The 27733-nt window shown below is 37.8% G+C and overlaps 1 protein-coding gene and 1 long non-coding RNA gene across 3 annotated transcripts; one reads left to right on the top strand and one right to left on the bottom strand.

The window, feature by feature from the left end:
• Positions 1–506: 506 nt before the first annotated feature.
• LOC120435713 lies at positions 507–24509 on the bottom strand. Of its 2 annotated transcripts, XR_005609859.1 has the most exons (3): positions 24239–24509; positions 1178–1287; positions 507–876 (listed from the first exon to the last, which is right to left on the bottom strand). It is a non-coding gene; the product is annotated as an uncharacterized LOC120435713 (long non-coding RNA). The 2 variants fall into 2 exon arrangements; XR_005609858.1 differs by lacking the exon at positions 507–876 and having other exon boundaries at positions 966–1287.
• pex11b (peroxisomal biogenesis factor 11 beta) lies at positions 23941–26851 on the top strand. Its single transcript, XM_031756621.2, has 4 exons — positions 23941–24224; positions 24518–24630; positions 24711–24912; positions 25873–26851. Exons 1-4 carry the CDS (start codon positions 24169–24171, stop codon positions 26264–26266), a joined length of 765 nt encoding a protein of 254 aa, XP_031612481.1. The 5' UTR covers positions 23941–24168; the 3' UTR covers positions 26267–26851.
• The last annotated feature ends 882 nt before the right edge of the window (positions 26852–27733 follow it).

The raw sequence follows: 27733 nt of genomic DNA, 5'->3' as shown, positions 1-27733 counted from the left end.
AAAGACTTGAGACTGGGGCGGAGGTTCACCTTCCAGCAGGACAACGACCCTAAACATAAAGCCAGGGCAACAATGGAATGGTTTAAAACAAAACATATCCATGTGTTAGAATGGCCCAGTCAAAGTCCAGATCTAAATCCAATCGAGAATCTGTGGCAAGATCTGAAAACTGCTGTTCACAAACGCTGTCCATCTAATCTGACTGAGCTGGAGCTGTTTTGCAAAGAAGAATGGGCAAGGATTTCAGTCTGTAGATGTGCAAAGCTGGTAGAGACATACCCTAAAAGACTGGCAGCTGTAACTGCAGCAAAAGGTGGTTCTACAAAGTATTGACTCAGTGGGCTGAATAATTACGCACACCCCACTTTGCAGTTATTTATTTGTAAAAAACGTTTGGAATCATGTATGATTTTCGTTCCACTTCTCACGTGTACACCACTTTGTATTGGTCTTTCACCTGGAATTCCAATAACATTGATTCATGTTTGTGGCTGTAATGTGACAAAATGTGGAAAAGTTCAAGGGGGCCGAATACTTTTGCAAGCCACTGTACTTTGCTCACATGTAGACAAAAGTCCTTTAATAAAATATTTGTTTCTATATTTCATCTATAACATTAAGATATTTCTTAAATACCAAAGCATGAACATGAAAAATACACTGGGTACATATTTATCAGAAGCTACATAATTGAACTGATGTGGACAGAGGTCGGAGCCAGCAACCCGCTCTAACCCAAAGTCACTTTGGACACATAATTCCTGTTTATCCTTCCTTAGATCCTCGACCTCTTTGGACAGGTCTTCTGGAGATGATGCACACATGTCCAGTTCAGGGGTGAGCTCTTCTTGCTCTGGTTCAGTGAGTCGCTTCATTCTGTCCAAAACACGATGATGAGTCTTTTTGACCCGTAACACAAACTTGTTTAACCATGAAATGAACACAACATGAGGATTAACAAAGGGTTTGTGAGTCTGCTACAGAAAAATATCTGTTGCAAATACAGACTTTAATGAGCTGCAAGTAATAAAAGTGTATTTTTGTAAAAATGTTTCATTTGAGCAAAAAACAAAACAAAACAATTTTTTTCTCTTTGTCTTTTTCTGGGTGTTGGTTGTTCAGGAAACTCCATTTGGAAATGTTGGTCAAAGTTACCGATGATTGTTGGTTAGTTCACCTGTAAAGTCAGTCTTGTTGTTCTGTGCAGCATTTTTGGGCCTCTGTTTGCCTCAGGTTGTGTCTCAGGTGTCTCAGGTTCTTCCTCCAGTTGTTGTAGAGGAACCACAGCTATAAAAAATGCACTATATAAATATTTGGTAAAAGAAAAAAAAAACTCAGTCTTTGTTATATAATAATAAAAATAAAAACAATAAATCATTAATGAATTAAAATGTGTTCTTCTTACTAAATAATCATTTCTTTCTTTAAGCTAATCTAAATTTAAGAGCACATTAAACTTTGGTGGACTTTACTTATTGTAATCTGTTTTTTAAATGAGATTAACTAGTTTAGATTTATCTAATAATAATGTAAAACATTTCTGTTTTTTCACATATAAACACATTTGTTCTATGTAAGCTTTGTCTTTTATCTATTGCATATATGTAGCAATACAGTACAATAGTCTTTAAATTGTGCTACATTTGTATAGTATATGCTTCGTTGTTATTTTATCTACACAAATAATAACCCACTGCTCCGCCATTGCTGGAAGCCCCTAAGATAAGCACAGATAAGAACATGTAAAAAAAAAAAAGATAATAACAATAATAACAACCACAACAACAACAACAACAATAATAATAATAATAATAATAACTAGAAAGTGCATTTTCTGAAGAAACTGCAGTGTGAATGCTTGAATCTGAATGTATGCACTGAAATGAAGTAATTGTTGAATTCTAAGTTAAAAATGTTAAATGAGATGAAAAATACAGAAATTTTCACCTGAAAACAAAAGTGCAGAACTTTTAAAAGCTGACAACCACAGAGAAGTTGGAAAATAGCTGAAAATGTTTTAATTGTAAATTAGAAAAACCTAAGTAATGAGAAAAGAAAATTTAGAGTCAGAAAACATCTGAATAAATATTAAAAGTTCATATTCTTTGAATCACTGAATGACTAAAATGTGATCCCGCCACTTGGATCCACACAGTTTAAAAAGTTTGTATCTATGAGCTTTGAAAGACATGCTGTTGGAAAGAGAACAACGATGGCGACATTTTGAGGGTAAAATGATGTCTGTAGAGCAAACACTGTGGACACAGCAGCAGTTGAAAGAGAAGTGTTTAAGATGAATCTTGGCACAGTGAGAGACAGAGCTCGTTAGGCAGGCAGGTGTGAGCCTGGTTGCTATAGTGACTGCACCCAATGGCTCCATACACACGCACACAGACATGCACCTCACTTTTGCTGCTTAAAATGAACAGAAAAGTCAGGCCGAAACAAATCGCTCCCAAATGAAAAGTACAGGACCTATTGACGAAATTCTTTCACCGTGAGCGGCAGCAATGTCCAGTCTACCTAATTCTCAGTTTTCATGCCTGTGGAGTTTATTATATGGACGTGGTGACAGTGTAAAAACACCATGCTCTTCTGATTTTCAAACGAACCTTCTGAGCCATTTTAACATTAGAGTCTATGGAGGAGTTGGAGTGGGGAGGCTGTGCTTTGGTGACATTTATGAAAGAACCATAACACCTAGTACAATAGTAAACACATTGGATGAAAGAGGACAGCGATGGCTACGTTTTGAGGGTAAAATCATACCTGTAGAGCAAACGCTGCGGACACAGCAGCAGTTTTAAAAATATTTTAAGATTAATTTTTTGCTCCTCTCACTCTGGCAGTTGAGCTGTCTCACTCTAGCCCCAACATTCCGTCCCCATACACACCCATTATAAACTCTGAAACGGGTGAAAAAAAACATCATGAAACTTAAACTGGAACTGAAGAAAAGTATAATAGATATTGAAAAGATAAATACAAGTTGAATAGTTGAATGTCTTGTCTTCGTTTTAAAGTTTGAATGGTGGCTCTATGTCAATGTATGTGGAAGTAGATACAGTTTAAAGAGGAGTAACTTGAAGGAGAATTTGAAGGGTCTCCCCATTGAAATACATGGGAAATTTTTGTTGAAAAAAGTTGAATAAAATTAAAAATATAAATGTTAAAAATGAGAAAAATAGAAGCACACCATTCCAAAAGAAGAGGAATCTAATGGTGTTTGAATGGTTTTTCTAAGTTGAACGGTTTTGAAGGAGATAGACGGCGAAAAACGTACGGAAAAGAAAATAATAATAAAGACTAGAAAGCGCATTTTCTGAAGAAACTGCAGTGTGAATGCTTGAATCTGAATGTATGCACTGAAATGAATTAATTGTTGAATTTTGAGTTAAAAATTTTGAATGAGATCAAAATTACAGAAATGTACAGAAAAGTGCTGAACTGCTAAAAGCTGACATCCACAGAGAAGAAGTTGGAAAATAGCTGAAAGTGTTTTAAATGTAAATTAGAAAAACCTAAGAAATGAGAAAAACAAATTTAGAGTCAGAAAACATCTGAACGAATATTAAAAGTTCATATTCTTTGAATCACTGAATGACTAAAATATGATCCCTCCATTTGGATCCACACAGTTTTAAAGGTTTACATCTCTGAGCTTTGAAAGACACGCTGTTGGAAAGAGAAGAACGATGGCTTCGCTTTTGAGGGTAAAATGATGGCTGTAGAGCAAACACTGTGGACACAGCAGCAGTTGAAAGAGAAGTGTTCAAGATGAATCTTGGCAGAGTGAGAGAGAGCTCGTTAGGCAGGCAGGTGTGAGCCTGGTTGCTATAGTGACTGAGCCAGGGGCTCCATACACACACGCACACAGACATGCACCTCACTTTTGCTGCTTAAAATGAACAGAAAAGTCAGGTCGAAACAAATCGCTCCCAAATGAAAAGTACAGGTCCTATTCACAAAATTCTTTCACCGTGAGTGACAGCAATGTCCAGTCTACCTAATTCTCAGTTTTCATGCTTGTGGAGTTTATTATATGGACGTGGTGACAGTGTAAAGACAGCCTGTACTTCTGGTTTTCAAACGAACCTTCTGAGTCATTTTAACATTAGAGTCTATGGAGGAGTTGGAGGAGGAGGCTGTGCATTGGTGACATTTATGAAAGAACCATAACACCTAGGACAATAGTAAACACAATGGATGAAAGAGGACAGCGATGGCTACGTTTTGAGGGTAAAATCATACCTGTAGACCAAACACCGTGGACACAGCAGCAGTTTTAAAAATATTTTAAGATTAATTTTTGGCTCCTCTCACTCTAGCAGTTCAGCTGTCTCACTCTAGCCCCAACATTCCGTCCCCATACACACCCATTATAAACTCTGAAACGGGTGAAAAACATCATGAAACTTAAACTGGAACTGAAGAAAAGTATAATAGATATTGAAAAGATAAATACAGGTTGAATAGTTGAATATCTTGTCTTCGTTTTAAAGTTTGAATGGTGGCTCTATGTCAATGTATGTGGAAGTAGATACAGTTTGAAAATGAGTAAGTTGAATGAGGATTTGAAGGGTCTCTCCATTGAAATACATGGGAAATTTTTGTTGAAAAAAGTTGAATAAAATTAAAAATATAAATGTTAAAAATGAGAAAAGTAGAAGCAGTCATGTCCAAAAGAAGAGGAATCTAATGGTGTTTGAATGGTTTTTCTAAGTTGAACGGTTTTGAAGGAGATAGATGCCAAAAACGTCACGGAATATGATATAATAATAACTAGAAAGTGCATTTTCTGAAGAAACTGCAGTGTGAATGCTTGAATCTGAATATATGCGCTGAAATGAATTAATTGCTGAATTTTAAGTTAAAAATGTTGAATGAGATGAAAATACAGAAATTTGCACCTGAAAACAAAAAAGCTGAACTGCTAAAAGCTGACATCCACAGAGAAGAAGTTAGAAAACAGCTGAAAATGTTTTAAATGTAAATTAGAAAAACCTAAAAATGAGAAAAGACTATTTAGAGTCAGAAAACATCTGAATGAATATTAAAAGTTCATATTCTTTGAATCACTGAATGACTAAAATATGGTCCCTCCACTTGGATCCACACAGTTTTAAAGGTTTACATCTCTGAGCTTTGAAAGACACGCTGTTGGAAAGAGAAGAACGATGGCTTCATTTTGAGGGTAAAATGATGGCTGTAGAGCAAACACTGTGGACACAGCAGCTGTTGAAAGAGAAGTGTTCAAGATGAATCTTGGCAGAGTGAGAGAGAGCTCGTTAGGCAGGCAGGTGTGAGCCTGGTTGCTATAGTGACTGAGCCAGGGGCTCCATACACACGCACACAGACATGCACCTCACTTTTGCTGCTTAAAATGAACAGAAAAGTCAGGCCGAAACAAATCGTTCCCAAATGAAAAGTACAAGTCGTATTGACAAAATTCTTTCACCGTGAGCGACAGCAATGTCTAGTCTACCTAATTCTCAGTTTTCATGCCTGTGGAATTTATTATATGGACGTGGTGACAGTGTAAAGACAGCCTGCTCTTCTGATTTTCAAAGGAACTTTCTGAGCCACTTTAACATTGGAGTCTATGGAGGAGTTGGAGGGAGGAGGCTGTGCTTTGGTGACATTTATGAAAGAACCATAACACCTAGTACAATAGTAAACACATTGGATGAAAGAGGACAGCGATGGCTACGTTTTGAGGGTAAAATCATACCTGTAGATCAAACGCTGTGGACACAGCAGCAGTTTTAAAAAGATTTTAAGATTAATTTTTGGCTCCTCTCACTCTAGCAGTTCAGCTGTCTCACTCTAGCCCCAACATTCCGTCCCATACACACCCATTATAAACTCTGAAACGGCTGAAAAAACATCATGAAACTTAAACTGGAACTGAAGAAAAAGTATAACAGATATTGCAAAGATAAATACAAGTTGAATAGTTGAATGTCTTGTCTTCGTTTTAAAGTTTGAATGGTAGCTCTATGTCAACGTATGTTGAAGTAGATACAGTTTAAAGAGGAGTGAGTTGAATGAGAATTTGAAGGGTCTCTCCATTGAAATACATGGGAAATTTTTGTTGAAAAAGTTGAATAAAATTAAAAATATAAATGTTATAAATGAGAAAAATAGAAGCAGTCATGTCCTAAAGAAGAGGAATCTAATGGTGTTTGAATGGTTTTTCTAAGTTGAACGGTTTTGAAGGAGATAGAGTACAAAAAACGTACGGAATATATAATAAAATATAATAATAATAAAGATTACAACAACAATACTGTGAATGCTTTTACAAGCATTCACACTAATAATAAAGATTAGAAGAACAATACTGTGAATGCTTTTACAAGCATTCACACTAATTAGAAGAACCATACTGTGAATGCTTTTACAAGCATTCACACTAATAAAGATTAGAAGAACAATACTGTGAATGCTTTTACAAGCATTCACACTAACTAGAAAAATTTGCATTTCCTGCGAAAATGCTGTGTGGATGCCTTAACGCTGAAGCTGTCTGCTGAAAAGCTGAAAAAGCTGAAAAGTTTCAAAAAATTGTATGGTGGTGAAAAAAAAAAAGTCACCCTGAGCAGGATTCGAACCCAGCCCTCCTGGGCTCAAGGAGATGACTCATCTCACTGTGCCAAACTCACTCTCGCAAGGAAAGAGATGGAGAGACTGACAATTATGGTGGAATGAGCAGAAGCTGCTGAGGATTGTGCTGATAAGAGGTGAAAAGGCTGAAAATTTTGCAGAAAAGAGGTGACTCAGTAGAATTTCTGCAGAAAAGAGGGAAAGAAGCAGAACGTTGCGCTGAAAAGAGGTGAATGAGCAGAATTTCTGCTGAAAAGAGGCAGAAGGTTCTGTATGTAGAAAAAGAAACACTGTTGAACCATGTGTGAAATAAATAAAGAAAAGAAATGAAAGAACAACCTGGTTCTGCTCAAATTCACCAATCAGAGGTACTGCTTCTGTCTGCGTCATCAGGGTGTTTACTTGTATGTATTTCTGCCATGTGGTGTTGACAAGAATCTGAGGTCCATATTAGAAAAGCTGCTAAAATCATCAAACTTTGCAGAATTGTAATAAATTAGCAATATAAATTACAGGTCTGTGATAGTGTATCAATTTGTAGTGAAAAAAAAAATGTTGAACAAGGTGGGATTGAACTCACGACCTTTGGGCTGCAGAGCCGTGTCATTACTGATTGCGCCACCTGGAAAGGGGGCGGGGGTCTGAAAGACAGAGACTTCAGCAGTCAGAATTAGATCGCGGTGAGAGGCGAAAAACGCCGTTTTTTGGTGTTACAAAACGTAGTGTAACTCAAAAACTAGGAGGGCTAGCGGCATAATTCTTGTACTGGGTGAATCAGCGGACTTTGGTGTACTTTGACTGCGATTTTCATTGCTCTTTGTATCTTCGTCGCGGAGATATGACGAGAGAAGAAACGGCTTCATTTTCGGAGTTTGAAAACTGAGAGGAGGACAGATTTCCACCTCTCAAACAAACGTAATTCATTGCTCAACGGTAAGATAATTGTAAAAACTGCTTCCACTGTGAGTGTCAGCAGTGTCTGAAGATATATTGGCACAAGCCTCATATCCTAACTTTGCTTTGTTTAAGAGATATGACGATTTGAAAATGCCTCTCATTAGAGAGTCCCAGCGCTGATTTTGAACAGACTCTCCATTGACTTTGTATGGAGAGTTTTAAGACCTTGTGTTGGTCTGAGGCGATTTGATAAAAATCTGTAACTTCCACAACAGTGATGGTGACATTTTCTGAAAGCCAGCAAAAATACCTACATTTTGATGTATAATTTGTGGGGGTTGAGTGGAAATTGAGCGAGTAGCAAGAAGTTGTTTAGACATGAAGAGAAAATTCAGAACGGACCAGCACTCACTCTGAGTTAATTGCATAGCAACCATAGCAACACATGTATTTTGTGAAAAATCACAATTTTGCAACTGAAAACTTAAACAGGTATAAAATTAAAACGGTAGAAGATCTGAAAAAGCTGAATCACACAGGAATAGCCCAATAATCTGAGAACATTTTAAAGTTTGAATGGAGTTTCTGGGTGAAAGTATAAGGAAGTAGTTAAGTTTCAAAAACAAGCAAGTTTTAGCAGAATTGTGGAAGTTTTCCATTCATTTCAATGGGACAAATTAAAGGAAAAAAGTGTAATATTTTAAAAAGTATAATAGTAATAAACACCAAAAGTCATAGCAGTCGTTAGCAGAAAGAGCAGAACAGTTTAGAGTTTGAACGGAGAAAATCGGCTGAAAACTGAGGGAGTAGTTAAACGGCGAAATACGGAGCAACTAGAAGAATAAAGTAGAAAGATAAAGAATAAAGAGAAACAGGAACTCAATAGTGTGGAAGCCCTTTGAGGGCATCCACACAACTAGAAAGTGCATTTTCTGAAGAAACTGCAGTGTGAATGCTTGAATCTGAATGTATGCACTGAAATGAATTAATTGCTGAATATTAAGCCAAAAATGTTGAATGAGCTGGAAAATACAGAGTTTTTAACCTGAAAACAAAAGTGCAGAACTTTTGAAAGCTGATGTTCACACAGAAGAAGTTGGAAAATAGCTGAAAAGTTTTTAAATTAAAATTTGGAAAACCTAAGAAATGAGAACAGAAAATTTAGAGTCAGAAAACATTTGAATGAATATTAAAAGTTCATATTCTTTGAATCACTGAATGACTAAAGTGTAATCCCTCCACTTGGATCCACACACTTTTAAAGGTTTACATCTCTGAGCTTTGAAAGACATGCTGGTGGAAAGAGAACAACGATGGCTTCGTTTTGAGGGTAAAATGATGGCTGTAGAGCAAACACTGTGGACACAGCAGCAGTTGAAAGAGAAATGTTTAAGATGAATCTTGGCAGAGTGAGAGAGAGCTCGTTAGGCAGGCAGGTGTGAGCCTGGTTGCTATAGTGACTGCACCCAATGGCTCAGTACACACGCACACAGACATGCACCTCACTTTTGCTGCTTAAAATGAACAGAAAAGTCAGGTCGAAACAAATCGCTCCCAAATGAAAAGTACAGGTCCTATTTACGAAATTCTTTCACCGTGAGCGACAGCAATGTCCAGTCTACCTAATTCTCAGTTTTCATGCTTGTGGAGTTTATTATATGGACGTGGTGACAGTGTAAAGACAGCCTGTACTTCTGGTTTTCAAACGAACCTTCAGAGCCATTTTAACATTAGAGTCTATGGAGGAGTTGGAGGGAGGAGGCAGTGCATTGGTGACATTTATGAAAGAACCATAACACCTAGTACAATAGTAAACACATTGGATGAAAGAGGACAGCGATGGCTACGTTTTGAGGGTAAAATCATACCTGTAGACCAAACACCGTGGACACAGCAGCAGTTTTAAAAAATATTTTAAGAGTAATTTTTTTGCTCCTCTCACTCTAGCAGCTGAGCTGTCTCACTCTAGCCTAAACATTCCGTCCCATACACACCCATTATAAACTCTGAAACGGGTGAAAAAACATCATGAAACTTAAACTGGAACTGAAGATATAGTATAACAGATATTGAAAAGATAAATACAAGTTGAATAGTTGAATGTCTTGTCTTCGTTTTAAAGTTTGAATGGTGGCTCTACGTCAATGTATGTGGAAGTAGATACAGTTTAAAGAGGAGTGAGTTGAATGAGAATTTGAAGGGTCTCCCCATTGAAATACATGGGAAATTTTTGTTGAAAAAAGTTGAATAATTTTAAAAATATAAATGTTATGAATGAGAAAAATAGAAGCAGTCGTGTCCAAAAGAAGAGGAATCTAACGGTGTTTGAATGGTTTTTCTAAGTTGAACGGTTTTGAAGGAGATAGAGTACAAAAAACGTACGGAATCTATAATAAAATAGAACTAGAAAAATTTGCATTTCCTGCGAAAATGCTGTGTGGATGCCTTAATGCTGAAGCTGTCTGCTGAAAAGCTGAAAAAGATGAAAAGTTGCAAAAAGTTGTACGGTGGTGAAAAAAACATGTCGCCCTGAGCAGGATTCGAACCTGGCCCTCCTGGTCTCAAGGCAGCTACTCATCCCACTGAGCTAAACACATTCTCTCAAGAAGAGGAGGAGAGACCGACAATTCTGCTAAAATGAGCAGAAGCTGCTGAGAAATGTGCTGAGAAGAGGTGAAAAGGCTGAAAATTTTGCAGAAAAGAGGTAAATCAGCAGAATTTCTGCAGAAAAGAGGCAGAACAAAAGGGAAAACTGAAAACAGGTTTTGCCATGACCGGGATTTGAACCTGGCCGTTCTCGTCTCAAGGCAGCTGCTCATCTCACTGAACCAAACTCTTTCTCTCAAAAGCAAGAGATGGAGAAACTGACAATTTTGCTAAATGAGCAGAAGCTGCTGAGAATTGTGCTGAGAAGAAGTGAAAAGGCTGAAAATTTTGCAGAAAAGAGGTGAATCAGCAGAATTTCTGCAGAAAAGAGGTAAAGAAGCAATAAGTTGCGCTGAAAAGAGATGAATCAGCAGAATTTCTGCTCAAAGGCGGCTATTCATTTCCCTGAGCCAAAGTCATTCTTACAAAGAAGAGGTGGAGAGACGGACAATTCTGCTGAAATGAGCAGAAGCTGCTGAGAATTGTGCTGATAAGAGGTGAAAAGGCTGAAAATTTTGCAGAAAAGAGGTGAATCAGCAGAATTTCTGCTCAAAAGAGTTTTTCCTGAAAACTGCTGAGATTTGTGCTATTAAGAGGTGAAAAAGCTGCTGAAAAGAGTTCAATCAGCAGAATTTCTGCTGAAAAGAGTTCTGCAGAACTCTTTTCAGAATTCTGCTGAAAAGATGTTTTTGCTGAAAATAGCTGAAAAAGCTGGGATTTGTGCTGAAAAGTGGTGAAAAAACTGAAAATTTTGCTGAAAAGGGGTGAAAAAGCTGAAATTGAGTTAAAAACGTTTAACTGTTAACTGAAAGAAATGTTGCCATAAGCGGGATTTGAACCCGGGCCTCCCAGTCTGAGAACGGATGCTCATCTCACTGAGCTAAAACACAGGTCAACCCGGCAAGGAAAATCAGTGAGGCCACTGATGATATGGCAGAAATGGGCAAAAAATATTGCAAAAAAAATTCAATATCTCAAAAAGTATAGCAGTTATGAGCACCAAACGTCATAGCTGGAAAGAGCAGAAAGAGCAGAATTTTTTAAGATTTGAATGGAGAAAATCGGCTGAAAACTGAGGCAGTAGTTAAGCGCCGAAAAACGTACGGAAGCAACTTGCAGATGAAGAATAATAAAGATAAAGAATAAAGAGAAACAGGAACTCAATAGTGTGGAAGCCCTTGAGGGCATCCACACAACTAGAAAGTGCATTTTCTGAAGAAACTGCAGTGTGAATGCTTGAATCTGAATGTATGCACTGAAATGAATTAATTGCTGAATTTTAAGTTAAAAATGTTGAATGAGATGAAAAATACAGAAATTTGTACCTGAAAACAAAAAAGCTGAACTGCTAAAAGCTGACAACCACAGAGAAGAAGTTGGAAAAGAGCTGAAAATGTTTTAAATGTAAATTAGAAAAACATAAGAAATGACAAAAGACTATTTAGAGTCAGAAAACATCTGAATGAATATTAAAAGTTCATATTCTTTGAATCACTGAATGACTAAAATGTGATCCCTCCACTTGGATCCACACAGTTTAAAAACTTTACATATCTGAGCTTTCAAAGACACTCTGTTGGAAAGAGAACAACGATGGTGACGTTTTGAGGGTAAAATGATGGCTGTAGAGCAAACACTGTGGACACAGCAGCAGTTGAAAGAGAAGTGTTTAAGATGAATCTTGGCAGAGTGAGAGACAGAGCTCATTAGGCAGGCAGGTGTGAGCCTGGTTGCTATAGTGACTGCACCCACTGGCTCCATACACACGCGCACAGACATGCACCTCACTTTTGCTGCTTAAAATGAATAGAAAAGTCAGGTCGAAACAAATTGCTCCCAAATGAAAAGTACAGGTCGTATTGACAAAATTCTTTCACCGTGAGCGGCAGCAATGTCCAGTCTACCTAATTCTCAGTTTTCATGCTTGTGGAGTTTATTATATGGACGTGGTGACAGTGTAAAGACAGCCTGTACTTCTGGTTTTCAAACGAACCTTCTGAGCCATTTTAACATTAGAGTCTATGGAGGAGTTGGAGGGAGGAGGCTGTGCATTGGTGACATTTATGAAAGAACCATAACACCTAGTACAATAGTAAACACATTGGATGAAAGAGGACAGCGATGGCTACGTTTTGAGGGTAAAATCATACCTGTAGACCAAACACCGTGGACACAGCAGCAGTTTTAAAAATATTTTAAGATTAATTTTTTGCTCCTCTCACTCTAGCAGTTGAGCTGTCTCACTCTAGCCCCAACATTCCGTCCCATACACACCCATTATAAACTCTGAAACGGCTGAAAAAACATCATGAAACTTAAACTGGAACTGAAGAAAAAGTATAATAGATATTGAAAAGATGAATACAAGTTGAATAGTTGAATGTCTTGTCTTCGTTTTAAAGTTTGAATGGTGGCTCTATGTCAATGTATGTGGAAGTAGATACAGTTTAAAGAGGAGTAAGTTGAATGAGGATTTGAAGGGTCTCCCCATTGAAATACATGGGAAATTTTTGTTGAAAAAAGTTGAATAAAATTAAAAATATAAATGTTAAAAATGAGAAAAATAGAAGCAGTCATGTCCAAAAGAAGTGGAATCTAACGGTGTTTGAATGGTTTTTCTGAGTTGAACGGTTTTGAAGGAGATACAGTACAAAAAACGTACGGAATATATAATAAAATATAATAATAATAAAGATTAGAAGAACAATACTGTGAATGCTTTTACAAGCATTCACACTAACTAGAAAGTGCATTTTCTGAAGAAACTGCAGTGTGAATGCTTGAATCTGAATGTATGCACTGAAATGAATTAATTGCTGAATTTTAAGTTAAAAATGTTGAATGAGATAAAAAATACAGAAATTTGCACCTGAAAACAAAAGTGCTGAACTGCTAAAAGCTGACAAGCACAAAGAAGAAGTTGGAAAAGAGCTGAAAATGTTTTAAATGTAAATTAGAAAAACCTAAGTAATGAGAAAAGAAAATTTAGAGTCAGAAAATATCTGAATGAATATTAAAAGTTCATATTCTTTGAATCACTGAATGACTAAAATCTGATCCTTCCACAGTTTAAAAACTTTACATCTCTGAACTTTGAAAGACATGCTGTTGGAAAGAGAACAACGATGGCTTCGTTTTGAGGGTAAAATGATGGCTGTAGAGCAAACACTGTGGACTCAGCAGCAGTTGAAAGAGAAGTGTTTAAGATGAATCTTGGCACAGTGAGAGACAGAGCTCGTTAGGCAGGCAGGTGTGAGCCTGGTTGCTATAGTGACTGCACCCATTGGCTCCATACACACGCACACAGACATGCACCTCACTTTTGCTGCTTAAAATGAACAGAAAAGTCAGGTCGAAACAAATCGCTCCCAAATGAAAAGTACAGGTCGTATTGACAAAATTCTTTCACCGTGAGCGACAGCAATGTCTAGTCTACCGAATTCTCAGTTTTCATGCCTGTACACTTTAATATATGGACGTGGTGACAGTGGAAAGACAGCCTGTACTTCTGATTTTCAAACGAACCTTCTGAGCCATTTTAACATTAGAGTCTATGGAGGAGTTGGAGGGAGGAGGCTGTGCATTGGTGACATTTATGAAAGAACCATAACACCTAGGACAATAGTAAACACATTGGGTGAAAGAGGACAGCGATGGCTACGTTTTGAGGGTAAAATCATACCTGTAGACCAAACACCGTGGACACAGCAGCAGTTTTAAAAAGATTTTAAGATTAATTTTTTGCTCCTCTCACTCTAGCAGTTGAGCTGTCTCACTCTAGCCCCAACATTCCGTCCCATACACACCCATTATAAACTCTGAAACGGGTGAAAAACATCATGAAACTTAAATTGGAACTGAAGAAAAGTATAATAGATATTGAAAAGATGAATACAAGTTGAATAGTTGAATGTCTTGTCTTCATTTTAAAGTTTGAATGGTGGCTCTATGTCAATGTATATATGGAAGTAGATACAGTTTAAAAATGAGTAAGTTGAATGAGGATTTGAAGGGTCTCCCATTGAAATACATGGGAAATTTTTGTTGAAAAAGTTGAATAAAATTAAAAATATAAATGTTAAAAATGAGAAAAGTAGAAGCAGTCATGTCCTAAAGAAGAGGAATCTAACGGTGTTTGAATGGTTTTTCTAAGTTGAACGGTTTTGAAGGAGTTAGATGCCAAAAAACGTACGGAATATGAAATAATAATAATAAAGACTAGAAAGTGCATTTTCTGAAGAAACTGCAGTGTGAATGCTTGAATCTGAATGTATTCACTGAAATAAATTAATTGCTGAATTCTGACTTAAAAATTTTGAATGAGATGAAAAATAGAGAAATTTTCGCCTGAAAATAAAAGTGCTGAACTGCTAAAAGCTAAAATCCACAGAGAAGAAGTTGGAAAAGAGCTGAAAATGTTTTAAATGTAAATTAGAAAAACCTAAGTAATGAGAAAAGAAAATTTAGAGTCAGAAAACATCTGAATGAATATTAAAAGTTCATATTCTTTGAATCACTGAATGACTGAAATGTGTGATCCCTCCACTTGGATCCACACAGTTTAAAAAGTTTATATTTCTGAGCTTTGAAAGACATGCTGTTGGAAAGAGAAGATCGATGGCGACGTTTTGAGGGTAAAATGATGGCTGTAGGGCAAACACTGTGGACCCAGCAGCAGTTGAAAGAGAAGTGTTTAAGATGAATCTTGGCACAGTGAGAGAGAGAGCTTGTTAAGCAGGCAGGTGTGAGCCTGGTTGCTATAGTGACTGCACCCAGTGGCCCCATACACACGCAGACATGCACCTCACTTTTGCTGCTTAAAATGAACAGAAAAGTCAGGCCGAAACAAATCGCTCCCAAATGAAAAGTATAGGTCGTATTGACAAAATTCTTTCACCGTGAGCGGCAGCAATGGCTAGTCTACTTAATTCTCAGTTTTCATGCCTGTGGAGTTTATTATATGGACGTGGTGACAGTGTAAAGACAGCCTGCTCTTCTGATTTTCAAAGGAACTTTCTGAGCCATTTTAACATTGGAGTCTATGGAGGAGTTGGAGGGAGGAGGCTGTGCATTGGTGACATTTATGAAAGAACCATAACACCTAGCACAATAGTAAACACATTGGATGAAAGAGGACAGCGATGGCTACGTTTTGAGGGTAAAATCATACCTGTAGAGCAAACGCTGCGGACACAGCAGCAGTTTTAAAAATATTTTAAGATTAATTTTTTCGCTCCTCTCACTGTAGCAGTTGAGCTGTCTCACTCTAGCCCCAACATTCCGTCCCCATACACACCCATTATAAACGCTGAAATGGCTGAAAAAATCATCATGAAACTTAAACTGGAACTGAAGAAAAGTATAACAGATATTGAAAAGATAAATACAAGTTGAATAGTTGAATGTCTTGTCTTCGTTTTAAAGTTTGAATGGTGGCTCTATGTCAACGTATGTTGAAGTAGATACAGTTTGAAAATGAGTAAGTTGAATGAGGATTTGAAGGGTCTCCCCATTGAAATACATGGGGAATTTTGTTGAAAAAAGTTGAATAATTTTAAAAATATAAATGTTATAAATGAAAAAATACAAGCAGTCATGTCCAAAAGAAGAGGAATCTAACGGTGTTTGAATGGTTTTTCTAAGTTGAACGGTTTTGAAGTAGTAGGACTACAAAAAATGTAATGGAATAGATAATAATAATAATAAAATAGAATAAAGATTACAACAACAATACTGTGAATGCTTTTACAAGCATTCACACTAATTAGAAGAACAATACTGTGAATGCTTTTACAAGCATTCACACTAATAAAGATTAGAAGAACAATACTGTGAATGCTTTTACAAGCATTCACACTAACTAGAAAGTGCATTTTCTGAAGAAACTGCAGTGTGAATGCTTGAATCTGAATGCATGCACTGAAATGAATTAATTGCTGAATTTTAGTTAAAAATGTTGAATGAGATGAAAAATACAGAAATTTTTGCCTGAAAACAAAAGTGCTGAAGTGCTAAAAGCTGACATCCACACAGAAGAAGTTGGAAAATAATTGAAAATGTTTTAAATGTAAATTAGAAAAACCTAAGAAATGAGAAAAAAAAAAAGTTAGAGTCAGAAAACATCTGAATTAATATTAAAAGTTCATATTCTTTGAATCATTGAATGACTAGAATGTGATCCCTCCATTCGGATCCACACAGTTTTAAAGGTTTAGATCTCTGAGCTTTGAAAGACACGGTGTTGGAAAGAGAAGAACAATGGCGACGTTTTGAGGGTAAAACGATGGCTGTAGAGCAAACACTGTGGACACAGCAGCAGTTGAAAGAGAAGTGTTTAAGATGAATCTTGGCAGAGTGAGAGACAGAGCTCGTTAGGCAGGCAGGTGTGAGCCTGGTTGTTATAGTGACTGCACCCAATGGCTCCATACACACGCACACAGACATGCACCTCACTTTTGCTGCTTAAAATGAACAGAAAAGTTAGGCCGAAACAAATCGTTCCCAAATGAAAAGTACAGGTCCTATTTACGAAATTCTTTCACCGTGAGCGCCAGCAATGTCCAGTCTACCTAATTCTCAGTTTTCATGCCTGTGGAGTTTATTATATGGACGTGGTGACAGTGTAAAAACACCATGCTCTTCTGATTTTCAAACAAACCTTCTGAGCCATTTTAACATTAGAGTCTATGGAGGAGTTGGAGGGAGGAGGCTGTGCTTTGGTGACATTTATGAAAGAACCATAACACCTAGTACAATAGTAAACACATTGGATGAAAGAGGACAGCAATGGCTACATTTTGAGGGTAAAATCACACCTGTAGACCAAACGCCGCGGACACAGCAGCAGTTTTAAAAAATATTTTAAGATTAATTTTTTTGCACCTCTCACTCTAGCAGTTGAGCTGTCTCACTCTAGCCCCAACATTCCGTCCCATACACACCCATTATAAACTCTGAAACGGGTGAAAAAACATCATGAAACTTAAACTGGAACTGAAGAAAAAGTATAATAGATATTGAAAAGGTAAATACAAGTTCAATAGTTGAATGTCTTGTCTTCGTTTTAAAGTTTGAATGGTGGCTCTACGTCAACGTATGTGGAAGTAGATACAGTTTAAAGAGGAGTAAGTTGAAGGAGAATTTGAAGGGTCTCCCCATTGAAATACATGGGAAATTTTTGTTGAAAAAAGTTAAATAAAATTAAAAATATAAATGTTAAAAATGAGAAAAATAGAAGCACACCATTCCAAAAGAAGAGGAATCTAATGGTGTTTGAATGGTTTTTCTAAGTTGAACGGTTTTGAAGGAGATAGTCGGCGAAAAACGTACGGAATGTGATATAATAACTAGAAAGTGCATTTTCTGAAGAAACTGCAGTGTGAATGCTTGAATCTGAATGTATGCACTGAAATGAATTAATTGCTGAATTTTAAGTTAAAAATGTTGAATGAGATAAAAAATACAGAAATTTGCACCTGAAAACAAAAGTGCTGAACTGCTAAAAGCTGACAAGCACAAAGAAGAAGTTGGAAAAGAGCTGAAAATGTTTTAAATGTAAATTAGAAAAACCTAAGTAATGAGAAAAGAAAATTTAGAGTCAGAAAATATCTGAATGAATATTAAAAGTTCATATTCTTTGAATCACTGAATGACTAAAATCTGATCCTTCCACAGTTTAAAAACTTTACATCTCTGAACTTTGAAAGACATGCTGTTGGAAAGAGAACAACGATGGCTTCGTTTTGAGGGTAAAATGATGGCTGTAGAGCAAACACTGTGGACTCAGCAGCAGTTGAAAGAGAAGTGTTTAAGATGAATCTTGGCACAGTGAGAGACAGAGCTCGTTAGGCAGGCAGGTGTGAGCCTGGTTGCTATAGTGACTGCACCCATTGGCTCCATACACACGCACACAGACATGCACCTCACTTTTGCTGCTTAAAATGAACAGAAAAGTCAGGCCGAAACAAATCGCTCCCAAATGAAAAGTACAGGTCGTATTGACAAAATTCTTTCACCGTGAGCGACAGCAATGTCTAGTCTACCGAATTCTCAGTTTTCATGCCTGTACACTTTAATATATGGACGTGGTGACAGTGGAAAGACAGCCTGTACTTCTGATTTTCAAACGAACCTTCTGAGCCATTTTAACATTAGAGTCTATGGAGGAGTTGGAGGGAGGAGGCTGTGCATTGGTGACATTTATGAAAGAACCATAACACCTAGGACAATAGTAAACACATTGGGTGAAAGAGGACAGCGATGGCTACGTTTTGAGGGTAAAATCATACCTGTAGACCAAACACCGTGGACACAGCAGCAGTTTTAAAAAAGATTTTAAGATTAATTTTTTTGCTCCTCTCACTCTAGCAGTTGAGCTGTCTCACTCTAGCCCCAACATTCCGTCCCATACACACCCATTATAAACTCTGAAACGGGTGAAAAAACATCATGAAACTTAAATTGGAACTGAAGAAAAAGTATAATAGATATTGAAAAGATGAATACAAGTTGAATAGTTGAATGTCTTGTCTTCATTTTAAAGTTTGAATGGTGGCTCTATGTCAATGTATATGGAAGTAGATACAGTTTAAAAATGAGTAAGTTGAATGAGGATTTGAAGGGTCTCCCATTGAAATACATGGGAAATTTTGTTGAAAAAGTTGAATAAAATTAAAAATATAAATGTTAAAAATGAGAAAAGTAGAAGCAGTCATGTCCTAAAGAAGAGGAATCTAACGGTGTTTGAATGGTTTTTCTAAGTTGAACGGTTTTGAAGGAGTTAGATGCCAAAAACGTCACGGAATATGAAATAATAATAATAAAGACTAGAAAGTGCATTTTCTGAAGAAACTGCAGTGTGAATGCTTGAATCTGAATGTATTCACTGAAATAAATTAATTGCTGAATTCTGACTTAAAAATTTTGAATGAGATGAAAAATAGAGAAATTTTCGCCTGAAAATAAAAGTGCTGAACTGCTAAAAGCTAAAATCCACAGAGAAGAAGTTGGAAAAGAGCTGAAAATGTTTTAAATGTAAATTAGAAAAACCTAAGTAATGAGAAAAGAAAATTTAGAGTCAGAAAACATCTGAATGAATATTAAAAGTTCATATTCTTTGAATCACTGAATGACTGAAATGTGTGATCCCTCCACTTGGATCCACACAGTTTAAAAAGTTTATATTTCTGAGCTTTGAAAGACATGCTGTTGGAAAGAGAAGATCGATGGCGACGTTTTGAGGGTAAAATGATGGCTGTAGGGCAAACACTGTGGACCCAGCAGCAGTTGAAAGAGAAGTGTTTAAGATGAATCTTGGCACAGTGAGAGAGAGAGCTTGTTAAGCAGGCAGGTGTGAGCCTGGTTGCTATAGTGACTGCACCCAGTGGCCCCATACACACGCAGACATGCACCTCACTTTTGCTGCTTAAAATGAACAGAAAAGTCAGGCGAAACAAATCGCTCCCCCCAATGAAAAGTATAGGTCGTATTGACAAAATTCTTTCACCGTGAGCGGCAGCAATGGCTAGTCTACTTAATTCTCAGTTTTCATGCCTGTGGAGTTTATTATATGGACGTGGTGACAGTGTAAAGACAGCCTGCTCTTCTGATTTTCAAAGGAACTTTCTGAGCCATTTTAACATTGGAGTCTATGGAGGAGTTGGAGGAGGAGGCTGTGCATTGGTGACATTTATGAAAGAACCATAACACCTAGCACAATAGTAAACACATTGGATGAAAGAGGACAGCGATGGCTACGTTTTGAGGGTAAAATCATACCTGTAGAGCAAACGCTGCGGACACAGCAGCAGTTTTAAAAATATTTTAAGATTAATTTTTTTCGCTCCTCTCACTGTAGCAGTTGAGCTGTCTCACTCTAGCCCCAACATTCCGTCCCCATACACACCCATTATAAACGCTGAAATGGCTGAAAAACATCATGAAACTTAAACTGGAACTGAAGAAAAAGTATAACAGATATTGAAAAGATAAATACAAGTTGAATAGTTGAATGTCTTGTCTTCGTTTTAAAGTTTGAATGGTGGCTCTATGTCAACGTATGTTGAAGTAGATACAGTTTGAAAATGAGTAAGTTGAATGAGGATTTGAAGGGTCTCCCCATTGAAATACATGGGGAATTTTTGTTGAAAAAAGTTGAATAATTTTAAAAATATAAATGTTATAAATGAAAAAAATACAAGCAGTCATGTCCAAAAGAAGAGGAATCTAACGGTGTTTGAATGGTTTTTCTAAGTTGAACGGTTTTGAAGTAGTAGGACTACAAAAAATGTACGGAATAGATAATAATAATAATAAAATAGAATAAAGATTACAACAACAATACTGTGAATGCTTTTACAAGCATTCACACTAATTAGAAGAACAATACTGTGAATGCTTTTACAAGCATTCACACTAATAAAGATTAGAAGAACAATACTGTGAATGCTTTTACAAGCATTCACACTAACTAGAAAGTGCATTTTCTGAAGAAACTGCAGTGTGAATGCTTGAATCTGAATGCATGCACTGAAATGAATTAATTGCTGAATTTTAGTTAAAAATGTTGAATGAGATGAAAATACAGAAATTTTGCCTGAAAACAAAAGTGCTGAAGTGCTAAAAGCTGACATCCACACAGAAGAAGTTGGAAAATAATTGAAAATGTTTTAAATGTAAATTAGAAAAACCTAAGAAATGAGAAAAAAAAAAAGTTAGAGTCAGAAAACATCTGAATTAATATTAAAAGTTCATATTCTTTGAATCATTGAATGACTAGAATGTGATCCCTCCATTCGGATCCACACAGTTTTAAAGGTTTAGATCTCTGAGCTTTGAAAGACACGGTGTTGGAAAGAGAAGAACAATGGCGACGTTTTGAGGGTAAAACGATGGCTGTAGAGCAAACACTGTGGACACAGCAGCAGTTGAAAGAGAAGTGTTTAAGATGAATCTTGGCAGAGTGAGAGACAGAGCTCGTTAGGCAGGCAGGTGTGAGCCTGGTTGTTATAGTGACTGCACCCAATGGCTCCATACACACGCACACAGACATGCACCTCACTTTTGCTGCTTAAAATGAACAGAAAAGTTAGGCCGAAACAAATCGTTCCCAAATGAAAAGTACAGGTCCTATTTACGAAATTCTTTCACCGTGAGCGCCAGCAATGTCCAGTCTACCTAATTCTCAGTTTTCATGCCTGTGGAGTTTATTATATGGACGTGGTGACAGTGTAAAAACACCATGCTCTTCTGATTTTCAAACAAACCTTCTGAGCCATTTTAACATTAGAGTCTATGGAGGAGTTGGAGGGAGGAGGCTGTGCTTTGGTGACATTTATGAAAGAACCATAACACCTAGTACAATAGTAAACACATTGGATGAAAGAGGACAGCAATGGCTACATTTTGAGGGTAAAATCACACCTGTAGACCAAACGCCATGGACACAGCAGCAGTTTTAAAAATATATTTAAGATTAATTTTTTGCACCTCTCACTCTAGCAGTTGAGCTGTCTCACTCTAGCCCCAACATTCCGTCCCATACACACCCATTATAAACTCTGAAACGGGTGAAAAAACATCATGAAACTTAAACTGGAACTGAAGAAAAGTATAATAGATATTGAAAAGGTAAATACAAGTTCAATAGTTGAATGTCTTGTCTTCGTTTTAAAGTTTGAATGGTGGCTCTACGTCAACGTATGTGGAAGTAGATACAGTTTAAAGAGGAGTAAGTTGAAGGAGAATTTGAAGGGTCTCCCCATTGAAATACATGGGAAATTTTTGTTGAAAAAAGTTAAATAAAATTAAAAATATAAATGTTAAAAATGAGAAAAATAGAAGCACACCATTCCAAAAGAAGAGGAATCTAATGGTGTTTGAATGGTTTTTCTAAGTTGAACGGTTTTGAAGGAGATAGTCGGTAAAAACGCACGGAATGTGATATAATAACTAGAAAGTGCATTTTCTGAAGAAACTGCAGTGTGAATGCTTGAATCTGAATGTATGCACTGAAATGAATTAATTGCTGAATTTTAAGTTAAAAATAAAAATGTTGAATGAGCTGGAAAATACAGAGTTTTTAACCTGAAAACAAAAGTGCAGAACTTTTGAAAGCTGATGTTCACGCAGAAGAAGTTGGAAAATAGCTGAAAAGTTTTTAAATTAAAATTTGGAAAACCTAAGAAATGAGAACAGAAAATTTAGAGTCAGAAAACATCTGAATGAATATTAAAAGTTCATATTCTTTGAATCACTGAATGACTAAAATCTGATCCTTCCACAGTTTAAAAACTTTACATCTCTGAGCTTTGAAAGACATGCTGTTGGAAAGAGAACAACGATGGCTTCGTTTTGAGGGTAAAATGATGGCTGTAGAGCAAACACTGTGGACTCAGCAGCAGTTGAAAGAGAAGTGTTTAAGATGAATCTTGGCACAGTGAGAGACAGAGCTCGTTAGGCAGGCAGGTGTGAGCCTGGTTGCTATAGTGACTGCACCCATTGGCTCCATACACACGCACACAGACATGCACCTCACTTTTGCTGCTTAAAATGAACAGAAAAGTCAGGCCGAAACAAATCGCTCCCAAATGAAAAGTACAGGTCGTATTGACAAAATTCTTTCACCGTGAGCGACAGCAATGTCTAGTCTACCGAATTCTCAGTTTTCATGCCTGTAGACTTTAATATATGGACGTGGTGACAGTGGAAAGACAGCCTGTACTTCTGATTTTCAAACGAACCTTCTGAGCCATTTTAACATTAGAGTCTATGGAGGAGTTGGAGGGAGGAGGCTGTGCATTGGTGACATTTATGAAAGAACCATAACACCTAGTACAATAGTAAACACATTGGATGAAAGAGGACAGCGATGGCTACATTTTGAGGGTAAAATCATACCTGTAGACCAAACACCGTGGACACAGCAGCAGTTTTAAAAAAGATTTTAAGATTAATTTTTTTGCTCCTCTCACTCTGGCAGTTGAGCTGTCTCACTCTAGCCCCAACATTCCGTCCCATACACACCCATTATAAACTCTGAAACGGGTGAAAAAACATCATGAAACTTAAACTGGAACTGAAGAAAAAGTATAATAGATATTGAAAAGATAAATACAAGTTGAATAGTTGAATGTCTTGTCTTCGTTTTAAAGTTTGAATGGTGGCTCTATGTCAACGTATGTGGAAGTAGGAGGAGTTTAAAAATGAGTAAGTTGAATGAGGATTTGAAGGGTCTCTCCATTGAAATACATTATAAATTTTTGTTGAATAAAGTTGAATAAATTTAAAAATATAAATGTTAAAAATAAGAAAAATAGAAGCAGTAATGTCCAAAAAAAGAGGAATCTAACGGTGTTTGAATGGTTTTTCTAAGTTGAACGGTTTTGAAGGAGATAGACGGGGAAAAATGTACGGAAGATGATATAATAATAAAAAAAATAATAATAAAGATGTAGAAGAACAATACTGTGAATGCTTTTACAAGCATTCACACTAATTAAAAATATAAATGTTAAAAATGAGAAAAATAGAAGCACACCATTCCAAAAGAAGAGGAATCTAATGGTGTTTGAATGGTTTTTCTAAGTTGAACGGTTTTGAAGGAGATAGACGCGGCGTGCGGAAAATGAAATAATAATAATAAAGATTAGAAGAACAATACTGTGAATGCTTTTACAAGCATTCACACTAATAAAGATTACAACAACAATACTGTGAATGCTTTTACAAGCATTCACACTAATAATAATCTACAGCGCTGGTTTCAAACTCCGGTCCACAGGGGGCGCCAGCGGGTCTCTGCTGCTCTACCGAGCAGCAGCTCGAAGAAGAAGAATTAGAAGCGCTGGATTGACCCTCTTGTTTTCTACTCGTACAGCTAAGCGTAGAAAGCAGAGCTAAAAACTCATGGAGGAGCCCTTCTGGCATTAAAACAAACAACCGCACTAAAGCATTTAAAGCTAAGTTAGCAGTTTGACAGCTAGCCGAGCAGCGGGTACAGGCCGAGAGCCGCGAGCCAACATGGACTCTTGGGTTCGCTTTAATGGCCAGAGCCAAGCCAAGGAGAGAGTTTTCAGGTGACGTTACCGACGTTTGGCACATTGCAGGTTGAGACGCGGGGTTCGTCGTGCTTCTTCATTTCTTCGAGTGTGATAAAACCGTCGGCTGGATGTTGCAGACTGAGTTCCGTGTTTGAAGCGGAACTTTTATCTGCTCAGTAGGAGCAGCTCTTCCTGCGCTGGTTTCAAATCAAACGGCCTTATGATGCCAGCTCCAGCAGCACAGAGTAGTTGAGTTTGTTAAGCGCACTGCTTTCCGTCCTCGTCACGTGTGTCTCTGTTGATAATGACTGTACGTTGTGCGTTCACAGGGCTGCACAGTATGCTTGCACGCTGCTCGGATCCACTCTGCAACATGACGAAGCAGCTGAGGTCCGCAGAACTGTCAGTCAGCTGGAGGCACACATGAGTCTGACAAGAAAGTGTGAGTAAAACAGCCAGAGCGAGTCTGACTCGTTTCCACGTACCAAAGCTTAAGTGGGGCTGGTGTTGGTTCTTCCACAGTGCTACGCCTGGGCAACTCCGTGGAGGCCCTGGAGGCCGCCAAAAGGGCCATACACCTTTCTGACAGCGTGCTGAGGCTCTGCCTGACCATCAGTCACCTTAACAGAGCCATGTACTTTGCCTGCGACAATGTGCTGTGGGCAGGAAAAACCGGTCTCATCTCCAAACTCGACCAGCACAAGTGGAGTCAGAGATCTTTCAGGTGTGTGAGAAATACATAAATAAGAAATACATGCAGGACTGGTTGTTTAAACAGTCTCATGTTGCTCCACAGATCAAACTATATGTACATCTACTGAATTCTAACTGATCGCAATGAGGGCCTAAAAATCCTCCATGTCGTTCATTATTAACATTATGTTGTATTATTATAGGGTCTTTACACTATAAAGCACATTGGGGCAACTGTTGTTGTGATTTGGCGCTGTATAAATACAGCTGAACTGAGCTGCCTCCCCAGTGAGTCTCTGGTCCCTGTTCAGCTTTCTGGAAAACCTTTTTCAAGAGATACTAAACAGAACTTGCGTGTGGTGAAGTGTGCAGTTATGGCAGCCTCACCAAGGTTACAGAGTAAGTTGAGCCATTGGACAGAGCGACTGTAGTAACGCAGGATGAACCTGTTAATTAGAAGCGGTGGGTTTAATCCAGTTAATCGAGTGCTTCCGATTATGAGGTCTAAGTAATTTCTTGTTGGACTCAGGTTTCCATTTGCAGCTCCTTCAGTCCACATGTCTAACATGGCACTCGAGTGTGTAAGAATACACCAGACATTCCTTTGTGAAAGTGTCACTGAGGCTTTTAATTTGAAAGTAATAAAAAGGTTCTGTAGAAATGTCAAGTCTGCTTACTGCTAGTGATAGTGAACCTGTTTCAGAGGACATGCAGTGCTTTCAACCAGAGCTGGTGTGATGCCTTTGTGTGGGAAATTAATTCATGGTATTTGTCTCATCTGTGTCCACTTCCAGCAGTTACCCATAGTGGTTTTGAGTTTGTATGACTAAAGTGACATATGCACTCAAAGCCTGATTTGAAGTGAGTGGTTGCAGTCATCTTCATATCAGGGTCACAAAGGAATCACATTTATCTTCTAGTGCTTATCACTGATTTCAGGTAACTGAAATTTAAAATTGAGTTAACACAAACTGTGTGGTTAAACCTGCAGGTACTACCTCTTTGCTTTGATCCTGAACCTGACCCGAGATGCCTACGAGCTGCACCTCCTCATGGAGCGCGAAGCACGTTCCAGAACCAGCAAACAGCCATCCTCCCCCAGTATTCCTCTCCCACCTGACCACCTTTCCTCTTCCTCCTCACCTGCCACACAAGCCATGAATTTTGGCTGGCTCTACAGACAGCTTCATCTGGTGGGGACTGTGCTGTACAGCAACCCGCCACTGCTGTTGGACCTGGTGAAGAACAGTTGTGATATCTTCATCCCACTGGACCGGTTGGGGATTTACCCTACAGGTCCAGGCTTTGTTGGGGCTTGTGGCCTGGCCTCGTCCGTCCTGTCCATCCTCACCATGGTTCACCCCTGGCTCAAGCTCAAACCATAAATTGTAAGACTTGGAGGAGATATTCATTTGAGGACTAGCAAGGATTGAGAAAATTCTAATGGGGTTAACAAAAATTTTTTTCCCCCGATTCTACACAAAGGAGTCCTGACTACGTGAGCCGTTGTACTGCCACCATGCTGTGTGATTGAGTTCCTTCAAATCTCTTGAGTGCTACTGAAAAGCTGAGGAGTTTCTAAAATGCTACATCAGTTTCACATATTATTTCAGACCTGCATGAACACGGTCGTTGCTTGGCCTTAGATCACACTGCTGCTTTACAACCCTCGCTTCCCTCATGTGAGGCTAAACCATGTTAGTTGCTGCCGTTCTGCACATAACCATCACATCTCCAGCTCTCTATGACCGTGTCCGTAACAGAGTATAATCAAGGCAATATTGTCTGTGGACATCACTCTAGAACGTGTGATTTCTACCCTCTGTGTTTAACGTTTTTAAAGGAAACCACCTTTCGACATCATGTGATTTTACCGTCTGCTCCCAGCAAGTTTGTATTTTAGATATTCTTTTCCATTTTGAACTACTAAGTGACTTAACTACTGGAGAAATAAATCCAAAGGAATTTGATTTGTCTGAATCACTACAGTAAAGTGTAACACGACTAGATCCAGTTGATACATGTAGCCTTCCAAATTCCACATGAACTATTAACAGTGTTTGTGCAAAGTCAGACCAACATCAAGAATTAGACTTCTCACGCTGATCTATGCTAATGAAAGTTGTCAGATGTGTGTTGAACACATGAGTTTCTAAGTAAATATAATTCTATCAGTGCTGTTGACACGACATCACCAGTAACAACCCATCCAATCCACACATGCAAAGAACTTAACTACAGATGTCCATAAATGAACTTATGTGTAATAATGAGAAATGAATCTGAAAAAGAATTGAACACATGAAGAAAGGGAGGTGCAAAAAGGCATGGACAGCCATGACACCAGCAGAAATCTGTCAGAAATTAGAAAGCAGTCCTGCAAATTAATATCAGCTGGTTTAGTCCCATTGATGGCCTGTGTCACAAAAATCTCATGATGGGTGAAACAATTGAGCTTGCAAAGACCTTCGCAACCTAATTGTTGCAAAACATACTGATTGCATTGGTTACAGAATTATTTCTAAACTACTGAAATAGCCAGTGAGTGCTGTTGGGCCATAATCTGGAAGTGGAGATTCCACAATAAGGTGTGGCGCAAGATTTCAGAATAGTGAGAAGAATTCTCAGAAAATTTGTCCAAGAGCCAAGGAGCACCTGTGGAGAGCTGCAGGAAGACCTGGAGTCATCAGAAACAATTGTTTTAAAGAAAACGATGAGTAGTGCTCACTGTTTAAAGTTTGCTGAACAACATTTAGACATGCCTGTGAAATACTGGGAGAATATAGAATATATATAATATTAGCTGAGACCAAAACTGAACTCTTTGGATGCTGTAATGCACACCATGTTTG

Source organism: Oreochromis aureus, linkage group 22 (assembly GCF_013358895.1).
Source record: "Oreochromis aureus strain Israel breed Guangdong linkage group 22, ZZ_aureus, whole genome shotgun sequence".
NCBI classification, from domain to species: Eukaryota; Metazoa; Chordata; class Actinopteri; order Cichliformes; family Cichlidae; genus Oreochromis; species Oreochromis aureus.
Note: the sequence above shows the minus strand (reverse complement) of the source record. Positions and strands in the feature narration are given on the sequence as shown.